The sequence below is a fragment of the Salminus brasiliensis genome, chromosome 12 (assembly GCF_030463535.1).
Source record: "Salminus brasiliensis chromosome 12, fSalBra1.hap2, whole genome shotgun sequence".
Taxonomy (NCBI): Eukaryota; Metazoa; Chordata; class Actinopteri; order Characiformes; family Bryconidae; genus Salminus; species Salminus brasiliensis.
This window is the reverse complement of record NC_132889.1, coordinates 3621949-3645282: the sequence shown is the minus strand read 5'-3', so window position 1 is coordinate 3645282 and position 23334 is coordinate 3621949. Positions and strand designations below refer to the sequence as shown.

Here is a 23334-nt window from a genome sequence, read left to right as displayed (position 1 = left end):
TGGTGATTTCACTATTTAAAGTCTTTTAAATACTGATCCCAGCATTTTTAATGTTGATTCCATACTTTAAACTGATTCAGATCTCCCAAATTTTCAGACATTTGAATGGTAATTCCAGTTACTTATACCATTATGCCATTGACATGACCATTATGCCACAGATATGACCGTGATTCCATCTTCAGTGATTTGACTCTCTTCAATGCTGATTCTTTTAAACACTGATCCCACTGCTCCTCCCATGATAGTATTTAAGACAGTAACTGCAGTCTGTTAAATGTTGATACAAACTTTTGAACAGTGATTCATATTTTTTGAACAACGATTCCAGAGTTGATTCCTTACGGTTGATACCGTATTACTGTTGATTCGTCAGGCCGGGAGGGACCTGAGAGCGTTTGTTGATTCCATACATCCACTGATTCAGACAGTGATTCAGAAGACTGATTCAGACTTCACAGCAGTTAGTCAGTAACTGCAATCTTTTAAATGTTTTGATTTTTTAAACAGCAATTTTAGGATTGTAAACACTGATTTTTGAAACACTGAACCCTTACATTGTCACTCTAGTCTATTAAACTCTGATTCCAGTTTTTTACAGTGATTCTGGACTTTTAAAATATAATTCCTTAAAATGTTGATTCCAAACTTTAAAAACAGAATTTTGATTCCAGTCTTTTAAATACTGATTCCAGTTTCCTAAACTGGGATTCCAAATATATGAATGATGATCTTTTTAACAATGTTTTAAAAAATGTTGATTCAGAGTTGAACAGTGATTCAGAGATGATTCCAGAGTTGATTCAGAGTCGATTCCAGGATTGTAATCACTGATTTTTAAAACACTGAACCTTGAACCTTGTGACTCCAGTCTATTAAACTCTGCTTCCAGGTTTTTTACAGTGATTCTGGACTTCAAATTAATTCTATTAAAGTTAAAAATGTTGATTCCAAAATTTTGAACAGTGATTCAGATTTATTTTAACACTGATTCAAAATCTTTGAATGGTGAGTCCAGTCTTTTGAGGAGTGATTCCAACCTCCTAAACTGTGATTCCAGTGTTTTAACCGGTAAACGGACGGCAGTATAAATAATCCAGCAGAACTACAGTGATAACTCCAGACTCCTAAGGGTTAACCATTTCCAGTCTACGCCGGGAAAAAGAGAGAGAGAGAGAAAGAAAGCAGTGGGGGAGGGGCCTGAGAGGGTCGGGCTGGCCATTAAGGCTGAAGGCCTAAGCACAGTGGTGGGGTATTGAGTAATTACCCTTTGACAATGCTCAGTTTTTCGCGACGGCCCGTGAAAAGAGAGCAGACAAAGGGCCGAGCGACGGAGGCTTGAAATGCGTTGTGGCAGTTTCAGTTTGTTCACAAGCAGTTCTCCGCCTGGAGCCTCGAAAGAGAGAGTGCTGAAAGAACTTCCTGGACACGCCGCTCTAAATCACCTTATTATTTCCCTCTCTCTCTCCCTCCCCCCTCATTCCAGCTCTGTCGCTGCTTTGGGGGAAGAATCGAATCAGTGTAAAATCCTTTGTTTTCGCTTTTCCATCTTTCCAAAAAGGTGAAAAAATGGGGAAAATGGAAGCCTACTGGGGGTCTGCTGTCGGGTTGAAACTATTTCAAGCACGGAAGATTTTTTCTCGCTCTTTGAGCGTTCCGGCTTCCTCACAAGTGCTTTCTTTATCTGCTCCGTGTTAGCGGGCCGAGTCTGCGGATGGGCGAGGTTGATGTGTGTTGACTGAAGTGAGCAGAAGCCGAGGCGTACGTTCTGCCAGAGATAGCTCTGCTTTGATTTTTATTTTTATCGTCAATTACATCTCCTGAGAAAAGGGGGCTCTCTTACAGTCTCTGGCTTTGCTCTGCGTGTGTGTGTGTGTGTGTGTGTGTACGTGTGTCACTGTGTGTGTTTTATTTATTTCCTGTGCATGGTTTGAAGAACAGTTCACATCCAGAGCTGCACAGTACAACTCTAAACATGAAGAACAGCTCACATGAAGGGCTGTACTTTAAAGATTTAAACTTTACTTTAAACTTTAAAGATCTGAAAGAACAGTTCACGTTCACAGTTGTATGGTCCAGCTCTAAAGATGCAGGGCATAGAAGAACAGCTCACATAAAGAGCTGCCACAATCCAGCTCTAAAGATGTAGAAGAACAGTTCACATCCAGATCTGCACAGTACAATTCTACACATGAAGAAAAGCTCACATGAAGGGTCGTACTTTAAAGATTTAATCTTTACTTTACTTTAAAAGTTAAAGATCCCGAAGAACAGTTCACATTCACAGTTGTAAGGTCCAGCTCTAAGGATGCAGGGCATAGAAGAACAGCTCACACGAAGAGCTGCACAATCCTGCTCTAAAGATGTAGAAGAACAGTTCACACCCAGAGCTGCAAAATCCAGCTCTAAAGGTCTAGAAGAACAGCTAACATCCAGAGCTGCACAGTACAACTATAAACATGAAGAACAGCTTACATGAAGGGCTGTGCAGTCCAAAGAACCATTTACGTCCACAGTTGTAAGGTTCAGCACTAAGGAAGCAGGGCATAGAAGAACAGCTCACCTGAAAAGCTGCACAATCCAGCTCCAAAGATGTAGAAGAACAGCTCACGTGACAGCTGCACAGTCCACCTCTAAGGATGCAGGACTCTATAGATCTACAAGAACAGCTCATATCCAGAGCTATAAACTCCAACTCTCTCTGCTGTGTGTGTGTGTTTGTGCATTGCTGTGTGTGTGTGTTTATTCCTTCCCTGTGTATCCCACTGGATGCTATGCCACTCTTTTAATTCCACTTGCCATTTCATCTCCCTCTCTGTCTCTCTCTCTCGCCTTTCTTCCTAAGCCTCAGTACACCGCCCGTCTGTCAGCATCTCTCTTCATCCTTATCCTCTTCCTCTGTCTCCCCCCAGCAAACGACACGGCCAACGTTCTTTGCGCGGAAGTTTGAGGCCAGCGTGAACCAGGAGATTGTGAACCAGCTGGATTCCTTCCTCTTCGGCAGCCTCCCACTAGGAACGCCAGGCCTCAGCTCTTACTGGGAGAACGTTTATGACGAAGCCGACGGCGTCCACAGCCTGAACGACGCCCTGCTCACACACTTCCACGCTTTCGCCCGCCTCGGCCTGGCCCGGGCTACCACCTCACTGCAGGGCGACTCCAGCGACAACCGCTGCAGGTCAGTACTGTCTTTTGGTGGAATTCTCAGTTTTACATGATAAATATGCTTTAAAGTCCATCTTTAATCAGCTGTGAGACAGATCACATCCACAGCTACACAGTTCCACTCTAAAGGCCTAGAAGAACAGCTTTCGTCTGGAGCTATACAGTACTACTTTAAAGAGCTAAACGAACAGCTCACATCCAAATATTTTCAGTCCAGCTCATAGATCTAGAACGCTACACACGCAGACATGTACAGTCTGACTTTAAAGATCTAGAACAGTTAACATTGAGATGTACAGTTCAGCTCAAAATGGCTAGAAGAACAGCTCACACCCAGAGCTGTATAATCCAGCTTTAAACATCTACAAGAACAGCTCACATCCAGAGCAGTGTAGTCCACCCTATAATGGCTAAAATAACAGCCCGCATCTAGAGTTGTGCTATCCAGATCTGAAGATCAGTGAGATCAGCTCACTTTCAGAGCTGCACAATCCATCTCGAAAATTCCAGAAGAGCAGCTCACATCCAGAGCTGTACAATACAACTCTAAAGATCTGAAAGAGCAGCTCACATCTAGAGCTGTATAATCCTACCTACAGTGTCCAGGAGAACAGCTTACATGCAGAACTGTATATTCTAACTTTAAACATCTATAAGAACAGCAACATAAAAAGTCTATGAGAACAGCTCACAACTAGAGCTGTATGGTCCAGCTTGCAAAGTCTAAAAGAACAGCTCATATTGCATTATCTGGAAGATCTGTAAGAACATCCAACATTCAGAGCTGCACAATCTAGCTCGAAAAAACTCCAGAAGAGCAGCTCACATCCAAAATCGCACAGTCTAAGATCTGAAAGAACAGCTCAAATCCAGAGCTCTGCAGTCCGACTTTAAAGATGTGGACGAAAAGCTCAAATCCAGACCTCACATTTAGAGTTGTACTATCCGGATCTGAATATCTATAAGAACAGCTCACATCCCGAGCTGTACTGTCCAGCTTGAAAAGTGTAAAAGAACAGCTCACATCCAGAGTTGTACTGTCCGGATCTGAAGATCTATAAGTATAGCTCACATCCCGAGCTGCACAATCCAGCTCGAAAAAACTCCGGGAGAGCAGCTCACATCCAGTCCAACTCACAGGATCTGAAAGACTTTAAAGATCTAGAAGAAGAGTTCTGATGAACTGTAAGAACAGCTCATATTCAGAGCTGTGCAGGCTGACTTTAAAGGTCTGGACGAACAGCTCAAATCCAAATGTAGCTCACATTTAAAGACCAGGAGGAACCTCTTCTAACGCATCCTGAAGATGGGAAGAACTTTTAAAAAGCTGAAACCGCCTCTTTATCGCTGTCTGGGAATTCCCAGAAGAGAACAGTGATGGAAGACAGCATTTAATTATGAATCCTGTCAAACTGATGAGACAGGGGGACGCAGTCAGTCTCTATAGAACCTTACATAACGCGACAAACAGCGCTTTAAATGCTGGTTTAAGGAACGTCAGCATAATTAGCCATGAACGGTTTAGCAGCAGTACAACAACTGCTGTCCACCTCACAGCTTCTCCCAGCTTGGAAAAAAACCCCAAACCAAACTGAGACGATAGAATGCGCTCCACTGTCCAATCAGGATGTAACGTATACACGATGTTACGGATTTAGCGAAACCTGTCCAGTAAATTAACGGAATGGTCACTTAATTGACCGCAAAAGCGTTGACACAGCGGCGCTTCTGTTTGTGAAAAGAGCTGATGTGGGAGAAGCCCCCAGTGCATTCAGACCCTAAACAGGCCTGGGTCAGTTTTCAGGAGGAAAGCCTGCCCCCCCCAAGCCAGGAGAGGCCGTGAAGGGAGGTGGAGGGTGGTTTGGGGCGGGGGTGGTTGTTGGAGGGCACAAGGAGCTGCTTGTTGCTGCTGTGGAGTGCGTGTGGGTGCAGGCGGAGGGGTGCGGGAGAGAGGGAGTTTTCTGTTTTTGGCAGGGCACTGTGACATCAGCGGTGGGAGAGGGAGGTGAGGTGTGTGAATGGAGTCTCTGTTAGTGCCCGCGTGCTGGACGACTCCCCGAGGGCCGGGCCGCTGTAAATATTTGCTGTTCTACTTGTCAGGGGGGCTGTGGAGCTCCTCCAGTCCTACTGGAATACTGATGAGCCTCCTTTCGGCACCTCCTCCTGCTGCTGCTGCTGCTGCTGCTGCTCCTCCTCCTCCGCCTGGCTTTGTATCGTTCTGTCCGCCTGCTGGGCTCAGCGGTGTGCCGTCGCTGGTGTGGCAAAACGTAGTATCTCAGAAACGGCCGGTGACTTTATAAAGGTTCTTAGTCAGTAACGTTTGGAAAGAACCAGTAAATCTTGCAAGGATTCTTCTGGGCCCAACTTTGGCCTTGCAGTCCTCATTTGCACAAGCCCTAAAAGTAGGGTCTTTAAGGACACCATAGAATGTACATTGCTTAGATGTGCTATTACAGCCTGTTCACCACCCTGTTATTTTGCCCCAGATTCTTTTTTTTAAGAACTCCTGAACCAAGAGGTCATTTCTTTTGTCAAGTACACTAGTTTATAACCAGTTCAGTGGGTACAAACCAGTTTACAGTGAAGTGGGCAGGGACTTGATGTTTCCGAATGAACCGTATACATGTGTTTCCCCTTCCCCTTACAGGTACTTTGCAATGGGACATCCTGTGTCTGTCCATATCTACTTCTTGTCTGACGAGTTCCAGGGCTACCTGGTGAGGCATCATGCCACCAATCTGGCCACCAGCAAGCTGGAGACCCTAGAGACCTGGGTCATGCCCAAGAAGTTCTTCAAATTCACCAACCCCCCCAACACCTTCAGCAGGCTGCAGTTTGCAGAGGTACGTAGTGAGAATCTGGCTAATAATTAGTAGTAATCACAGATGCTTCTGGACACACTGGCCTCTTTGTGGCATCCTGTACGAACTGAAGGGTCAGAGCATCCGTAAAACATCAGGCAGCGGTCAGTCAGTTAGTATCCACCAGACGTGCTCCAAGGAAAGACGTGCTCCAAGACAGTAACTGGGTGCCCTCATGGAGGCCCCATCTCACAATCTTACTTAAAGGACTTAAAGCTGCTAATGTCTCGGTGCGAGATACCGTGCCAGTCAAAAGTTTGGACACACCTGTTGTTGTTTTTTTAAAAAGAAGACACTGAGGACACTCGGGGACACATGGGATGATCAGCACACATTTAAACAGGTGTGTTCAAACTTTTGACTGGTACCGTATCACAGGACACTTTCAGAGGTCTTGTGGAGTCCATGCATTGACCATTCCTAGCTGTTTTGGTGGCACAGGGAGAACCTATGGAGGTGTATTTCTTGACCTCTGGAACCCTAGTGAGAGTGTGTGTTGGGGTGTGCTGGTTTGGAGAACGTTCCTCACGTTCCTCAGCATGGTTCCTCAAGCAGGCTGGGAGAAGAATGCTCAGGTAAAAAAGGTCCAGGTAAATCTTCTTGTGCACACTTGGATCAGAATCCCGCAGCTCTTCCCCTGCAGTGATTCATGCTCACTGCACTGAATCGCTTCATTTATTTATTATTATTATTATCACGTCTTCTCAACAGTGAAAGCACTCTGAACAGAAGTGCACAAACAAGTCAGGTGGTGTCGGTCCAGCTCATTTATGCTCTGCTCTTGGACGTTGAAGAAGTGGTTGTTGTAAAAATACAGTGGTTCTGTTGATTAAAAAAAAAAAAACAGTCGGAGAACAATGCTTGCTTTGTTCTTGCTTAACGCAGTAAAAGTGTTCTGGCGGTGTGTATATACGCGCGAGAGCTCTCGTAACGTGTGCATTGCGAAGGGGATGAGGGGGGGGGTGAGTTGGTAGGGGGGAAATTGACCTCCGAATATTATTGGTAATCTTAGTCTGCTGCACATTCTGCCTGACATCCTCCGTTAAACAACCAATAATTCAGACATTCTTCATTGATTTAGCTGTCAGCCAGCGCCGTACCTGTCATCTTGCCCTTTGGCGTAATCAGTGATTTGTCTGCCCGGAGTGCGGGGGGATAAAATAATGACTGCACGCTTTGCTGCGCCAGGTTTATCTGCTGCGAGACGAAGGGAGGGGGGCGGCTGGGGGGCGGGGGACGGGGACGCATGCTGTGTTGTGTGGAATAACACTTACAGAGACACAGGAATAACAGGGACCATTAACAGCCCGCTAGCAGCTCTGTGATGTTCCACACCTGGAAAGAGACACAGGTACAAAGGACTCTACGGCGAACGTGATACAATGAGCGGATCCACACTTCCCACAACGCTGCTGTTCCTAAGTAGCCAATCCTGTCAACTTCCTTCTTTTCACTGCTCAGGCATTTTCATGTCTGGTTCCAGAGACGAAAGATCCAGAAGAACAGTTCACACCTAGTACAGCCAGAGCTGTTCAGGCCAACCGAAAGGATCTAGAAGAACAGTTCGCGCTCAGAGCTGCACATGCAGAGCTGTCAGATGCAATTAAGATAAGACAGCTCACATACATAGGAACAGCTCACATCAAGAGCTGCTGAGTCCAACTCAAAAGATCCAGAGGAACAGTTCACATCCAGAGCTGTCAAATGTAATCGTACAGTCTGTAAGAACAGCTTAATTGAGAGCTGTACAATCTAACCCAAAATAGCTAAAGGAACAGTTCACATGCAAAGCTGTGCAATCCAACTACAACAATGCAGAATATCCAGAGCTGTATAGTTCCACCGTGAAGATCTAGAAGAACAGTTCACACCCAGATATGTACAGTCCAACTCAAAAGACCTTGAAGAACAGCTCAAATCCAGAGCTGTGCAGTCAAACTCAAGAGATTTAGAAGAACAGTTCACACCAAGAACTTCACAGTCCACCGCAAATAATCTAGAAGAACAGCTCCCAGAGCTGTCAGATGCAATTATAAGATATGTTTAAAGATATAAGTAAATAAAAATAAGAACAGCTCACATCAAGAGCTGTACAGTTCAACTCGAAAGGTCCAGAGGAACAGTTCACATCCAGAGCTGTCAAATGTAATTGTAGAGTGTGTAAGAACGAGAGCAGTACAGTCTAACCCAAACGAAAAACTGTTCTAAAAGAACAGTTCACATGCAAAGCTGGGCAATCCAACTATACTGATGCAGAATATCCAGAGCTGTATATTTCCTCCGTGACGATCTAAAAGAACAGTTCATACTCGAGCTGTACAGTCCAGCTCTAATGATCTAGAAGAACAGTTCGCATTTAGAGCTGCACTTTTTAAAGCAATAGTTGATACCAATCAGACATGACATTACAACCACCTGCCTGATGTTGTGTAGGTCCCTCTAATGTCTCCAAAACAGCTCTGGCCCATCAAGGCATGGACTCCACAAGACCTCTGAAGGTGTCCTGTGGTATCTGGCACCAAGATGTTACCAGCAAATCCTTTTAAGGCATGTTTAAGGTGGGAGGTGGGGCCAACATAGATCACATCAGTGAGCCTTGGCTGCCCGTGACCCTGTCGCCAGGTCACCAGCTGTCCTTCCCTGGAGCACTTCTGGTAGGTACTACCCTTTGCATACCGGGAAACCCCCACAAGACCAGCCCGGGTTTTGGGGATGCCCTCACCCTCTAGTCGCCTAGGTACAGATCCCACCCCTTGACAAGATGATCAGTCAATGCGAGAGGCCCAGTTTACGTCAATAGATTGTTTCACTGCACACATGACTCTGATCAGGACGGCTGGTACCAGTCGAGCTCAACCAAACCGCATCAAACCGGCATCAAACCTGGTGCCCAGTACTAGATTCTGTGTGTGTATTTGTGGCAGCGGCGGAGGCGGGTGGGAGGCCGGGAGTTATCTGGTGCCAGAACCCCGAGGCGTCTCTCTCTCTCTCTTTCTCTCTCTCTCTCTCTCGGTCTCCTACGCAAGACAACAGTCCTCCTCCTCTCCTCCACTCCTCCCCTCTCTGCCCCTCTGCTCCCCAGCCGAGCCAGCGCCTCCAGAAAACAGCGCTTGAGAAAGAAAGGGGTTTGATCGTTCGCTCTGAGAGGGGGGTCTGGGCACCAGATGAAGTTAAGTGGTTTACAGCTTCATGGCAGTGGCTTCGGGCTGTCTCTGCAGAGCACACTGGCTACTCCGGTGCTCATGGGTAATGACACCCAGGTGCGGTGGTCCAGTTTTATTCGGACTCTCTTATGCACCAGACAGCCTTGAAACGTCTTGCATCATTTATGATAATAGGGCATTGAGTTATTGATCACAAGGTTGTGAGTTTGATACCCGTGTCCTCTAAGCTGCCACTATTGGGCCCTTGAGCAAGACCCTTAACCTTCTCTGCTCCAGGTGTGCTGTAGCATGCGTGACCCTGTGCTCTGATCCGGGCTTTCGTAGATCATTGCAGAGGGCTTAAGAAAGGGTTGTGGGTTTGATGCCTATGTCTGCTAAACTTACCACTGTTGGGCTTTTGCCTGGCACTGCACTCTGACCCCAGCTTGCAAAGGTCACTACAGAAGGTTGTTGGTTTTATACCCGGGTCTACTGTTACAGTTGGAACCTTGAGCAAGTCCCTTTACCCTCTGTTTCACCGTGAGTGCCATAACATGGCTGACCCTGGCTTTCGAAGGGCAGAACAGAGGGTTTTGGGTTTGATACCCACATCTGATAACCTGCCACAGTTGGGCCCTTAAGCAAGGCCTTTAACCATTTGCTCCAGGGGTGCCGTAGCATGGCTGACATTTCTGTGGTTCGTAGAAGGGGCAGTGATGGCACGGTGGGTTGTGGGTTTGATACCCATGTCTACTAACCTGTAACTTTGAGCTTGCTTTAGGAGGTACAGATTGGGATTGACATTCTTTCAGCAACACAAATCTTGAGGATTTTAAAACATTGACAAATCAAGTTTGTTCAGATATGATGTAATTTAGTTTAGTGCTACTATTGTTGCTAATTTAATGTTCTCATTTAAGACAAGGAGCCCTGTGTAGAGCTGCTGTAATCCTTAACTCGTGAATATGATTGGAACGACTCTCCAATTCGGCTAAATTAGAAAAATGTTGGCCAATCGCGTATTTTGGCTGAAAATTGGCCGATACATAGTGGGATCTGTATTACAGTAAATCTGTATTCGGAATATTTTCAAAAATAATTTACTAAAAAGTTCCAAAATAATCAAGTTTATGCCACAAATTTCCTAAATAACTGTTACTAACTCTGAAATGGTCCGAGATGGCATTGTTTCCTTGGTCAGTGGAAAGTGTTTGGAATATGGTGTCGAAAGCTGAACGTAGCAGATAACAGAAGAACAGTCAAAACATTTGGGGGCCCTCAGATCACCAGGGGTCTTCACTCCGTCTGCCTCTGATCTTCATGCCTGCTTTCTCTCTCTTTTCCGCTCCTTGCATCAGATCGGGACTGACTGGGACGCTAAGGAGAGAATCTTCCGGAACTTTGGGAATCTGATGGGTCCGACAGACGAGCCAGTGGGGATGCAGAAGTGGGGCAAAGGGCCCAACGTGACGGTGACTGTGGTGTGGATCGACCCCACCAACGTCATCGCCGCCACCTACGACATCCTGATCGACGCGAGCGCCGAGTTCACGCACTACCGGCCCCCCCTGAACCTGCCGCTGCGACCCGGCATGTGGACGGTCCGAGTGCTGCACCACTGGAGCCCCGTGGCCGAAACACGCTTCCTCATCACGCCCCTCACCCACCACAAACACCTGCCTATCCGCCAAGGTGAGACATAGATCTAGTTTTCCTCAGTTTTCCTACATTTCCGATTCCCAGCATGATTTCCAGGGAATCTCATTTAAGGCACTTTTTTTCAGTGGGCGGTGTGGTATGATATGAATACAGATGACAAATGTGGTCAGCATTTCCATTGCAAAGTGACCCAAATCTAAGTCTGCCTTGCTAAATTTGATTACCTTATTTTCAGGTTGCCAGGTTACAGATTATTGTGTCTGTTTGAGACATCATTTTTTAAAACAAGTTAAATATATAACTCCATCAAAAATCTGTACTGTACTGTATATCAGAACAACAATTTCAGTATTTAAATTATTGAAATTTATTAAATAAAATATATTTTTTATTATTTATTTTTTTATTAAATTATTTATTAAATAAACTCATGCTGGAATAATTTTATTTAGAAATAAACTCATGCTGGAATAATTTTATTTAGGAATAAACTCATGCTGGAATAATTTTATTTAGGAATAAACTCATGCTGGAATAATTTTATTAAATAAACTCATACTGGAATAAACTCATGCTGGAATAATTTTATTTAGGAATAAACTCATGCTGGAATATTTTTGATTTAGGAATAAACTCATGCTGGAATAATTTTATTTAGAAATAAACTTATGCTGGAATATTTTTATTTATTAATAAACTCATGCTGGAATATTTTTATTTAGGAATAAACTCATGCTGGAATAATTTTATTTAGGAATAAATTCATACTGGAATAATTTTATTAAATAAACTCATACTGGAATAAACTCATGCTGGAATAATTTTATTTAGGAATAAACTCATGCTGGAATAATATTATTAAATAAACTCATGCTGGAATAATTTTATTAAATAAACTCATGCTGGAATAATTTTATTAAATAAACTCATACTGGAATAATTCATACTGGAATAAACTCATGCTGGAATCATTTTATTTAGGAATAAACACATGCTGGAATCATTTTATTAAATAAACTTATACTGGAATCATTTTATTTAGGAATAAACTAATACTGGAATAAACTGAAATTCCAGTGGAACAGATTGTCTTAGCAATAAACTCGCTAAACTAAACACACTGGAGTCAGAATCTCATTAAACACATGTAGAACACATGCACAGCATTGGGGAATGAAGCCTGCACATTACCAGGCAGTAAAAACATCCCCCTGCCAGCACTCAGCATCACTGCGGAGCTGTGCCGCCGCTCTGTGAGCTTTCTTCTTCCTGTTCTTCTTCACCCCGAGCAGATCACCCTAACATGTAGCATCGTTCCGATATTCCGCTCAGAACGCCCAGATTTACGGCTTTGATTTCCGCTTTGACTTTGCCTCCCATCAGTCTCAGGAGATTCGTTTAAAGGCAGTGACGCTCGTGTGAGAGGCGCAGTAATGTGCTCCTCAGATGTAATGATAAACTCCGTCTCTGGCGTTACCATCAGTACCTGGCTTGTGGAAAGTCGTGCTGTGTGAGGTCACCCTCACTTTGGCTCTCGGAGGCTTTGCGTAGAGCTTTGTGCTCGTTCTGCTCCATCAGCTAAATATAGGCTTGCGTGTGAGGAGTACACAAAACCTAGGTCACCTTACCCAGGAATACATTTACACTGCAATCAACTCACTTATGAATAAACCCGGAATAATCTGCACTGGAACAAAGTCAATTAGGAAAATAACCTCAAGCTGGAACAAACTCTCCTAGGTGTAAACCAAGACTGGAATACACTCATATTCGTTTCATTACATCATTAAATTAATACATTAATGCAAAAAGTAAAATGTTTACCCATCCTTTAAGGTTAATATATTTGCCCTCATGATTTGTCTAATAATGAACTGTTTATCAGTTGGTCCGTTAATTCTGAGTGAGGCCTATGTTAATCTCACACTGGAATAAACTGATGCCATAATGTAAACACACTGGCATTCAATTATTAGATAAATCCATAGATAAATTCCATTAATTCATTAACTGAAACCAGAATTAATTCATTTAGGGATATGCTTTAGGAATGAATTGGAATGATCTCACTGGAAAAATTCACCCGTTAGAAATAAATGTTCCTAATATTGGCATAAATTCTTAGCAGTGAACCTATCATGAAGTAAACTCACTGGAATAAACTGATTTAGGAATAAACTCAAACTGGAATAAACTGATTTAGTAAAACTCAAACTGGAATAAACTGATTTAGTAAAACTCAAACTGGAATAAACTGATTTAGTAAAATTCAAACTGGAATAAACTGATTTAGTAAAACTCAAACTGGAATAAACTCAAACTGGAATAAACTGATTTAGAAATAAACTCAAACTGGAATAAACTGATTTAGTAAAATTCAAACTGGAATAAACTCAAACTGGAATAAACTGATTTTGGAATAAACTGATTTGGTAAAACTCAAACTGGAATCAACTGATTTAGGAATAAACCGATTTAGTAAAACTCAAACTGGAATAAACTGATTTAGGAATAAACTCAAACTGGAATAAACTGATTTAGGAATAAACTGATTTAGTAAAACTCAAACTGGAATAAACTGATTTAGGAATAAGCTCACACTGGAATAAACTACTGAGGAATGAACTCACTGGAAAAATTAACTAATGTGAAATAAATGTTCCTAATATTGGCACAAATTCTTAGCAGTGAACCTATCATGGAGTAAACTCACTGGAGTCATGTCCTACTGGATTAAACACACTCAGGTGTAAACCTGCACTGTAAGGATTTTTATATTGCGTTCATATATTTCAGAACTTGGTTTGGACAGCATTCCGGGGGAAGTGGAAAATTGTGAACATTGAATTTTTCCCCAAATGAAACCCATCCTTTAAGGTTAATAATTTTCCCTCATGATTTGTTTAATAATGAAGTGTTAATTAGTTAGTCCGTTAGTTAATTCTGAGTGAGGTCTATGTTCGTCACCTTCAGTAAAATTGGATAATGGATAAATCTGGATCGCCAGGAGCCCTAATGAGAGCGGAGCTGTGATGGCAGGGTGCTGTTGATGTGGGAGAACATGGCTGGTAAACTGGGGATGAATCACTGTGGTGGTGTATATGATTAATGCGGCTGGCAGGCGCTTCGTCCTCCTGCTCATCGTGCCTCTGCACCCACAGCTAATTAAAGTTTATGCAGTGCCTTTATGCAGCCCTGGCCAGCTGCGTGAAGGCTGCCGGCTCGGCGTACGCACCGGCTGCCCTCACACAGGGAACGTTTTGCATGGTCAGTGAGGGTATGTCAGGGTTGCGGTCAGGAAAGTGCAGAGTGGGAAAGGGGTCATGATTACCAGCGTTTCACATGGTCAGACGTGCTACTGGCTCTTTCAGTAGAACCTCTAACCAACACCTCTAATTCCAAACTTTACAGGAACATACCAGACGATTTGATTTCCAGTTTTCCTGTTACAGAGTCAATCAGCCGAGACCTGTTCGCTGTCCAAAGTCCTTACAAGTTAGCATCAAAGAGACTGGTTTCTCAGCTTGCATCAAGATGTTGAGTATTCTTGCGATGGACTGGCACTCCATCCAGGCAGAATTCCTGCCTTGCACCCAGTGATTCCGGGAAGGCACCCGGGTCTCCAACAGTGAGGGCATATCAGGCTTGTGTTCAGGAATGGTCACGATTCCCAGCATTTCACACTGTCTGAGATTCCACTTGCTCTTTTAGTAGAACACATTACCTCGTATCCAGACTTTTACAGAAACACTCCAGTAGAAAATTCAAATTTTCACAATTTTTCTGTTACGTAGTCAATCAGCCAAGATGTGTTTGGTGTCCAAATGCAGTTTTCCATTCTAGAGAAATGCAGTTTTCCATTTTAGGGAATTGCAGTTTTCCATTCTAGGGGAAATGCGGTTTTCCATTCTAAGGAGATGCAGTTTTCCATTTTAGGGAATTGCAGTTTTCCATTCTAAGGAAATGCAGTTTTCCATTTTAGTGAAATGCAGTTTTCCATTCTAAGGAAATGTAGTTTTCCATTTTAGGGAATTGCAGTTTTCCATTCTAAGGAAATGCAGTTTTCCATTTTAGTGAAATGCAATTTTCCATTCTAAGGAAATGCAGTTTTCCATTTTAGGGAAATGCAGTTTTCCATTCTAAGGAAATGCAGTTTTCCATTCTAGGGGAAATGCAGTTTTCCATTTTAGGGAAATGCAGTTTTCCATTCTAAGGAAATGCAGTTTTCCATTTTAGGGAAATGCAGTTTTCCATTCTAAGGAAATGCTGTTTTCCATTTTAGGGAAATGCAGTTTTCCATTCTAGAGGAAATGCAGTTTTCCATTCTAAGGAAATGCAGTTTTCCATTCTAAGGAAATGCAGTTTTCCATTTTAGGGAAATGCAGTTTTCCATTTTAACAACCACAATACTGAGGTCAGGTTCTGATGTTAGCTGATTAGTTTTGCCACTCAAACTCATCCTAATGTATTAGATGGATCTCCATCACAGGGAACACAGTTTCACTGCTTCCCAGCCTAATGCTTGGTGGCTTTAATAGGCTTAACATGCTAATCTGAGTGTGTGTTTGTGTGTGTTTGCTTTTCCTCCACAGAGGACGCCTTGAAAGTGCACAACGGGCCGGCTAAGAACAGCTACATGGAGCAGAGCTTCCACGGGCTCAACCCCATCCTGAACATCCCCGTGCACCTGGGCGAGGTGGAGGCGGCCGAGCACAACGCGGGGCTGACCGGCGCCAAGCTGGAGCGCTGGGTGGACGGCCTAGTGGGTGAAGTGTGGTCGGCGGTGGACGTGTGCTCCACGGCCCCCAGCGGCTGCCCCGTCATGCAGACGTGCAGGGAGACAGCCTGGAGCTCCCTCAGCCCGGACCCCAAATCTCAGCTGGGCTCGCCCAGAGCGAACGGCAGGATCAGGTAGCAGCAGCCGCGAGGCCGCCGCTGCAACCTGCCCAACCTGATTGTGCTGTTGTTCGTTTTCTGGTTCTTATTTAATTTATTTTCTTTTTTCTGTTTTTTATACCATCACTCATATGAACCTGAGTGTAATCGCCCCTGTGGGCTCTCGGACACGCCGCGATCGGCCCAGTGGGGTGCGAAAGCGATCGCTGAGAACTTTCAGCCGAGGTTCTTGCTGTGGGCGTTCCACCCGTAGTCGTGTGAGTGCTGTCGAGCTTTCCTCCTCTATTTATTTTAGGTTTGAAAACTGAAATAACTGTGATTGAACCTTAAACAGATGAGAACGAGATGCCTTCGCTGCTGGATGCTCAGAATCATAAAGGGTCTTCATAAAGGCGAGCGCAGAGTGGACCTAAACATTGGTAGTGTGACCAAAAGGCAGACGTCCGAGTAAGCCCGTCTGTCACGACACAAACAACACACTACAAGAATGTGTGAAAGGGGAAATCCTCTCTGATTCCTGCGTAATCATATGGCTGACATGTAAACGGAGGCTTTCAGAGGGGGTTGGTGTGAAACACTCACAGTCAGAATTCTGTCCAATCCAAGTCCGATCACTTGACCCTTCTAATGTGCCCTGTATCTGACATTAGTCTGAACGGATCACCTTGCTAAATTGTTTAAAGTGGTGGTGAATGGTACCAGACACCAGACAAGTGTCAAGGCTACATTCAGGCTGTAGACAAATCCGATTTACTTGCCAAGTCCAATCACATGTGCCCTGTATGCATCTGGCATTAGTCTGAACAGATCACCTTGCTAAATTGTTCACAGTGATGGTGAATAAATCAGACGTCAAGGGTCAGTGTTACTAAAGCTACGCCCAGGCTGTAGGCAAGTCCGATTTACTGCCCAAGTCCAATCACATGACCCTTCTAATGTACCCTGTATCTGAACAGATCACTTTGCTTAACTGTTCACAGAGGGGTTAAATGGAATCAGACAGCAAGTGCCAATGCCTCCAAGGCTTGGCATTCAGGCTGTAGACAACTCAGCAATGGGTGCAACCTAAAGTAGCCGAATGCATTCATTAAAAGGGGTGTCCACAAACATTTGGACATACGTATCTTTGGACTCTGGACTCAAGGTGGAAGGGTACATCGTGATCGGATCGCTGGTGGGTCTGGATAGCCAATAAAACGTCTGTATTAGTGTTTTTCACACGTTCCAATTTGGGATCGCTTTATTTACACCTCCCCCGCTGAATCTTACAGGAACTTCGAGGGGAATTTCAGGGAAATTTGGTGGAATTCCCCTTCTCACAGATTACAGATTAGCCCATGAAATACCGAGCTACAAGCGCAAACGCGAGAAGAAAAAAAACGCGAGAGCTCATCAGCCGTTCGAGTGCACCTCCTGCTGCGCGCAGACGGCATTGCGCTTCGTCACAGCCGCAGCAGTACTTCAAGGGCTTGTCTATGTAAGTGAACGTTGGATGTATTGCCAAGTAGAGTTGAACAAGGCCACACTCCCACATTTCCACCAGTGTAAGATGGAGCGAGAGACGCTTCTTTGACCTGCCGGGCTGCCTCCCTCTCTCCCTCTCTCCCTCTCTCTCTCTCTCTCGGCTTTCCGAACTCCGCCTGTACAACATGCTGTTGCCTGCAGGCTGCCTGACTTGAAATGGAAGGTGTCAGCTGTGCTGGCACACGGGGGGGGGGATAATAATCAAAAAATTAAAAAAATATATATATTATTATTATGTTATTATTATTATTATTTTTTTTTTTTCCTGAAGCGGAAGATTTACGGTTTAGGGTGAGGGGAACTGAGCTGGCTATTTATTCATGTGTTTATATAAATGAAATGGGTATTTTTTTAGTCAATGACTAATGTCTATATGCTGTTTTTGCAGCTCGATCAATACCTTTTTTTGTAAACAAGCTGCCTTTATTTACAAAGGCCAAATCGCCCCAAACGTAGAACTCTATAAAAACTGAAAGATGATATTAAATAAAGACAATTAAAGACAAACGTGCGCGACGTTGTATCAGTCTTAGCATTGTTAAGCTTGCATTCCTTCACCTTTGCCTTCCCCGAGGTCCGTCTGTACAGCCCTCAATCTCCGGTGCAGACCTAGACGACCCGGAGAACGTATTGTGCTTCTGCTGCTCATCATTATTTAGCTTTTTCAGTACTATGGAGGTCTGCGTTGTTGTAAAACCTAAGCTGTAGGACATTAGTAGAACATCTCCAAAGCTCTGGTAGCAGACCGAGGAGACCTGGAGAACGCTTTGTTCTTCTGCTGATCGGTATTTACCAGATTGTTGAGTTGTAGGCCATCAGAGGTTTGGAACTCCTGAGGACATCTCCAAAGCTCTGGTAGCAGATCGAGGAGACCTGGAGAACGTTTTGTTCTTCTGCTGATCGGTATTTACCAGATCGTTGAGTTGTAGATGTCATCAGAGGTTTGGAACTCCTGAGAACATCTCCAAAGCTCTGGTAGCATGCCGAAGAGACCAGGAGTATTGTGCTCCTGCTGCTCATCATTATTTAGCTTTTTTAACGTCAGATTGTTCATTCAGTACTATGGAGGTCAGTGTTGTTGTAAAACCTGAGCTTTAGGCCATTAGTGGAACATCTGGAGAACTTCTCCAAAGCTGTGGTAGCAGACTGAGGAGACCTGGAGAACGTATTGCTCTTCTGCTGCTCATCATTATTTAGCTTCTTCAACACCAGATAGTTTGTCAGTACTACGGAGGTCTGCGTTGGCTGTAGGCCATCACTGAAACTTATAGAGAACATCTCCAAAAGCTCCAGTGCAGACCTAGACGAACTGGAGAACGTATTGTGCTCCCGCTGCTCATCATTATTCAGCTTTTTCAACACCACAGTACTATGGAGGTCAGTGTTGTTGTAAAACCTGAGCTGTAGGCCATCAGTAGAACTCCTGAGAACATCTCCAAAGCTCTGGTAGTAGACCGAGAAGACCTGGATAACGTGTTGTGCTCCTGCTGCTCATCATTATTTAGCTTTTTCAACGCCAGATTGTTCATTAAGGTCAGTGGTGTTGTAAAACCTGAGCTGTAGGCCATCAGAGGAACTCCTAGAGAACATCCTCCTGCTGAAGCGCTCCTATGTGGCACGTCCGCCGCATCACTTTTTCCTGACTGAGCAAGTGGTGGCGACGTGGGGTGCGCCCTTACCATGAAAGGACGTCTATAATAATGATAGGGTAGCCCCTCTCTTTCCTGACCGGGAGGGACGTATTTTTAGCCCGAGAAGATTGAAGGCTGGCCCGGATTCTGAAGGTTTGCCTTGGACCAACCTTTTATGGTTTTACACTGACAGTATAGAGACTCCCTACACATCTCTATATCTATCTATATACACACACACACATATATATATATAAACTGAGGCCTATTTGAGGGCGCCGCCCTTTTTCCGGGACGTCGTAACCCAGGTCCAGCCTTGACTTACTGTATGCAACCGAGATTGTTCTCTGGTCTCCCACCGAGACACGGCTTGTCTATTAAAAGTGAAGTGTCGGTGTTGTCATGTGATACAAACAAACAAACAAACAAAAAAAACAGAAGTGGGAGGGGTGGAGCAAAGGCTCACAATTAGGGTCAAGCACTTGTTGTTATTTGTGCCGTGTTCTCAGTGGGGTGGACAAACAGTGGAACGCAGCTTCGGCGAGGGCGTCCACTTCTCTTCTAATGCTTGTCTAAGTGGTGTTACATCAGTATTGTATAATCGTGAAGGTACTACAGCAACAACGACGACGACAGCAGGTCTTTCCTTTTATTTATCTCTTGAACAACCCATTTCTTTTCTAATTTAAGAGCTTGAGACTTGACGCTAAGGGAGAGTTCATCCTTGTAAGGATGGCAGGAATTTGACTTTGTGGTGGGAACATGAAAGTCAGGTCCACTAAGTTGAGGTAACTCTGGTCAGAAGTTCTCCTAACTCACATTTTGTCTCTCTTTTTGCAAAAAGCTCCAAAATATTTGCCACGTTTTAACATCTGGCAGTTGTTCCTTACATTGTGTCCACATTTCATGCTGAATGGACCAATAGAAATGCTCGAAAATGCAACCTCCATTGACTCCCATTGCAAGCTAAGAAGTTCTCCTGTGAAGCTGCCAGGCTGTAAGGGTTGGAGATCTCTCAGTGAGCTCCCTAGAGTCCTGCAACGGGAATCTGTGCAGCTCCATGATCATCAGGAGGTCATAGGTTTGAATCCCCAGAACAGTCCAGAGTAGGAAGAACTCTAGCACTCGTTGGCCACACATATGGATGCCCACCAGGGTCAGGGGTTAAGCATGGACCCCATCTACGCTGTACACTGCATACAGGGTCTAGATGGGACCCATGTGAGGTGAAGATAGGCTGTAGTGAATCGGGGGCAGATTGGGAAGCCCAGTAACTGGTTCCCAGTAAAAACACATGTACAAACCCACCTGGAACCCATGTGAACCCCCCCCACATTAGCATGTTGGCTGGTTGTAGAACTAAGCAATGTGAGTTCGGGGAACTTTTGACTTGCTTTTCACAACTGACTTGACTTTCATTTTTCACAGTGTGTGTGTGTGTACATGTGTGTGTGTGTGTGTGTGTGTGGGAGGGAGTGGGAGGGGTTATACAGTAGTATTTGTGCTCTGTGTGTACGACTGAGAGTGTACAACCGTAAACACTGCACAGCTTTTGCTTTACTTTGGGAAGGGTGGGTTGGGGAATCTTTTGTGGGGTGGTGGGTGACGGCTACCCTCATGTCTCCCGCCCCCTTTTCCAACGACGTTTTCAAAGATGGCCGCTTTGATTACCATCACACGGAAGCTTATTTAATACTGTTCCACTATTTCCGACACGTCTTCTGTACTATAGCTATTTTGGTAGGAATGATCCTGTAAAGTATTTTGTAACGGACAGATGTTTTTACTGTAAATAACCTTAAGTTAAAAGAAGTGTTCGGCTCCTGGCGCTGGGGAAACGGTGTGGGAGGTCGGTGCGAAAACTGTGCTAGTCTGATGATGTGCGAGAATTTTATTTGTTTGTTTGTTTATTTCTCTTTTATTCTTGAGCTCTTAATGATCATTTTGCCTTTCAGAGGGTCCTGCGGGGTCTCACGGCAGATTGTTCTCTGTGCTGGAATGTTACAGTTGGTTTTTGTTTTTTTTTTTGTTTTTTTTGTTGTTCTTGTTGGGCCAACTTGTTGCACAATTGATCCGGACTCTCGGCTCTCTCTCCGGCAGGAGGAGACCTGCGTGCCTTAGCTTTTCCTTCTGTCAACGTCGGACATCAGACATCAGACATCTCCTTTGCTTTTATTTCTTCTCATGTGACAAAAAAAGAAAACAGAATTGAAAGTCATCTCTCTGCTGGTGTAAATGCCTTCTGTATTACTGCTCTGTGTCGCTCTCTTTTTTCAAACTGAATTTTTTTGGAATTAAACGAGATAAAAATCTGTGTTCTTCAGTGTTTTTGTGTCGAAACGACGGGACGTCGGAATGAAAGGCGACTAGAAAACAGGCAGGAACAAATAACGCTACCTCCGTAAACGCCCATAATGTTTGCTAGTATATGGCCTCATAAGTATATATATATATGGCCTCAAATAACTTGCTGATGTGGGACCTGAATGGGCAGCCCAACTGGGAACCAGAAAGTTTTGTCCATGGGTTCTATGTTGGCCCCACATTTGAACGCCCACCAGGGTCAGTGATGGGACCAGGAGGGGTTAAGCATGAGGTCCATCTAGATAGTCCACCCTAGATGGGACCCATGTGAAATAAGGGTGGGCTGTAACTATGGGGCCCATGCCATATTGATATTAATGATATATTGAGGCCACCAGATGATGAAGATAAAAATATTGAGGTTACGAGATAAAATATTTAGACCACAGGATGATCCACTGAGGCTATGAGATACTATGTTGAGGCCACATGATAATATTTTGAGAGCACAAGAGACAATATTAAGGCTGTGATTTACTGATGACACAAGATAATATTTAGAGGACAAAAGATGATATTTTGAAGACACCAGATAATTTATTAATGCTACAAGAAAAAATATTAAGGCCACCAGATGATATATTGAGGCCACAAGATGATTATGGAGGACAAAAGATGATAAATTGAGGCAACAAGATAATATATTGGGGTCACTAGATAATTTATTGATGCTACCAGATAAAATATTGAGAACACCAGATGACATATTGAGGCCACCAGAAGATATATTGAGGCCACAAGATGATTTATTGAGGCCACAAGATGATTTATTGAGGCCACCAGATGATATATTGAGGCCACAAGATGATTATGGAGGACAAAAGATGATAAATTGAGGCAACAAGATATTATATTGGGGTCACTAGATAATTTATTGATGCTACCAGATAAAATATTGAGAACACCAGATGACATATTGAGGCCACCAGAAGATATATTGAGGCCACAATATAATATATAGAGAGGCCACAAGATGATTTATTGAGGCCACCAGATTATATATTGAGGCCACAAGATGATATATTGAGGTCACCAGATAATTTATTGACGCTACAAGATAAAATATTTAGACCACAGGATGATCCACTGAGGCTATGAGATCCTATGTTGAGGCCACATGATAATATTTTGAGAGCACAAGAGTCTCATATTAGGGCTGTGACATATATAGGCAACACAATGACATAATAAGACCATGAGATAATGAAGCCACGCCTTACTAAAAAAACACAACCACCATGTCGCCTTAGGGCTCCTTTCTTCTCTTCCTTCATCTGCTCTCCTCTTCGTCACATCTCAACCCTTCTTTTCTCCTCTTCTTCATCCTCCTCCCTTTCCGTTCTCCTCCCTTCTCTCTCTCTCTCTCTATGTTGGACGAGCCTCATTGAGCTGATGGTGCTCTACAGTTCCCTCACTGAGAGACTGACTGGTAGAGCAGAGTCTAATTAGACACTAAGCAGTGCACACACACACACCTGCATCACCTGCAGCAAGGAAACACAGCTGTCCCGCCGCAGCCGAGGCTGTCTCTGCTCACCCAGCGTGCAGCGCTGACATCATTCTGCAGGACAAACAGACACTGAGACGATACGGCTGCTTAACCCCACTCGAATACAACCACGGCCCCCCGCCGAAACCTGTACAGTACCTACCGCCTTTACTCTCAGTGGCCCGAGAGAACCCTCGCCTTCTGAACTACACCATAAGGACAAAAGTATTGGGACACCTGTTCATTCATTTGCTTCTCCTGAAATCAAGCCCCCTCTAGCCCACACTCGGCATTATTAGGGCAGCACGGTGCCAATAGGTTCATGTCTATCTGCTCCAGAGAGTCCTGTTCTATCAGCAGTACTTCTGCTCTGCAGAGACTAGACAGGCTGTGTGTGTGCATTTGCACATCTGTGTCAGTAGTAAGTGCAACTTAAAGTAGCTGAATGTGTTTATTAGAAGGGGTGTCCACAAACTAAATTTGGACATATTGTGTATCACCAACCTTCACTCCCAAACCCCAACCTTCACACCACCAGTTTAACCAGTGTAAAGTGACAGAATTCAGGTTGGCTTTACTGGCATGACTGACATTACCTCATT

The 23334-nt window shown here is 44.2% G+C and overlaps 1 protein-coding gene across 1 annotated transcript in view; it reads left to right on the top strand.

Annotated features, from left to right (window-relative positions):
• xylt1 (xylosyltransferase I) overlaps positions 1 to 21191 on the top strand; it is a 98849-nt gene extending 77658 nt beyond the window's left edge. Inside the window, exons 8-11 of the mRNA XM_072693921.1 lie at positions 2913 to 3178; positions 5813 to 6008; positions 10528 to 10861; positions 15421 to 21191. Of these exons, the coding sequence (XP_072550022.1) occupies positions 2913 to 3178; positions 5813 to 6008; positions 10528 to 10861; positions 15421 to 15743 (1119 nt within the window). The 3' untranslated portion in view covers positions 15744 to 21191. The remainder of the gene's footprint in view (positions 1 to 2912; positions 3179 to 5812; positions 6009 to 10527; positions 10862 to 15420) is intronic.
• The last annotated feature ends 2143 nt before the right edge of the window (positions 21192 to 23334 follow it).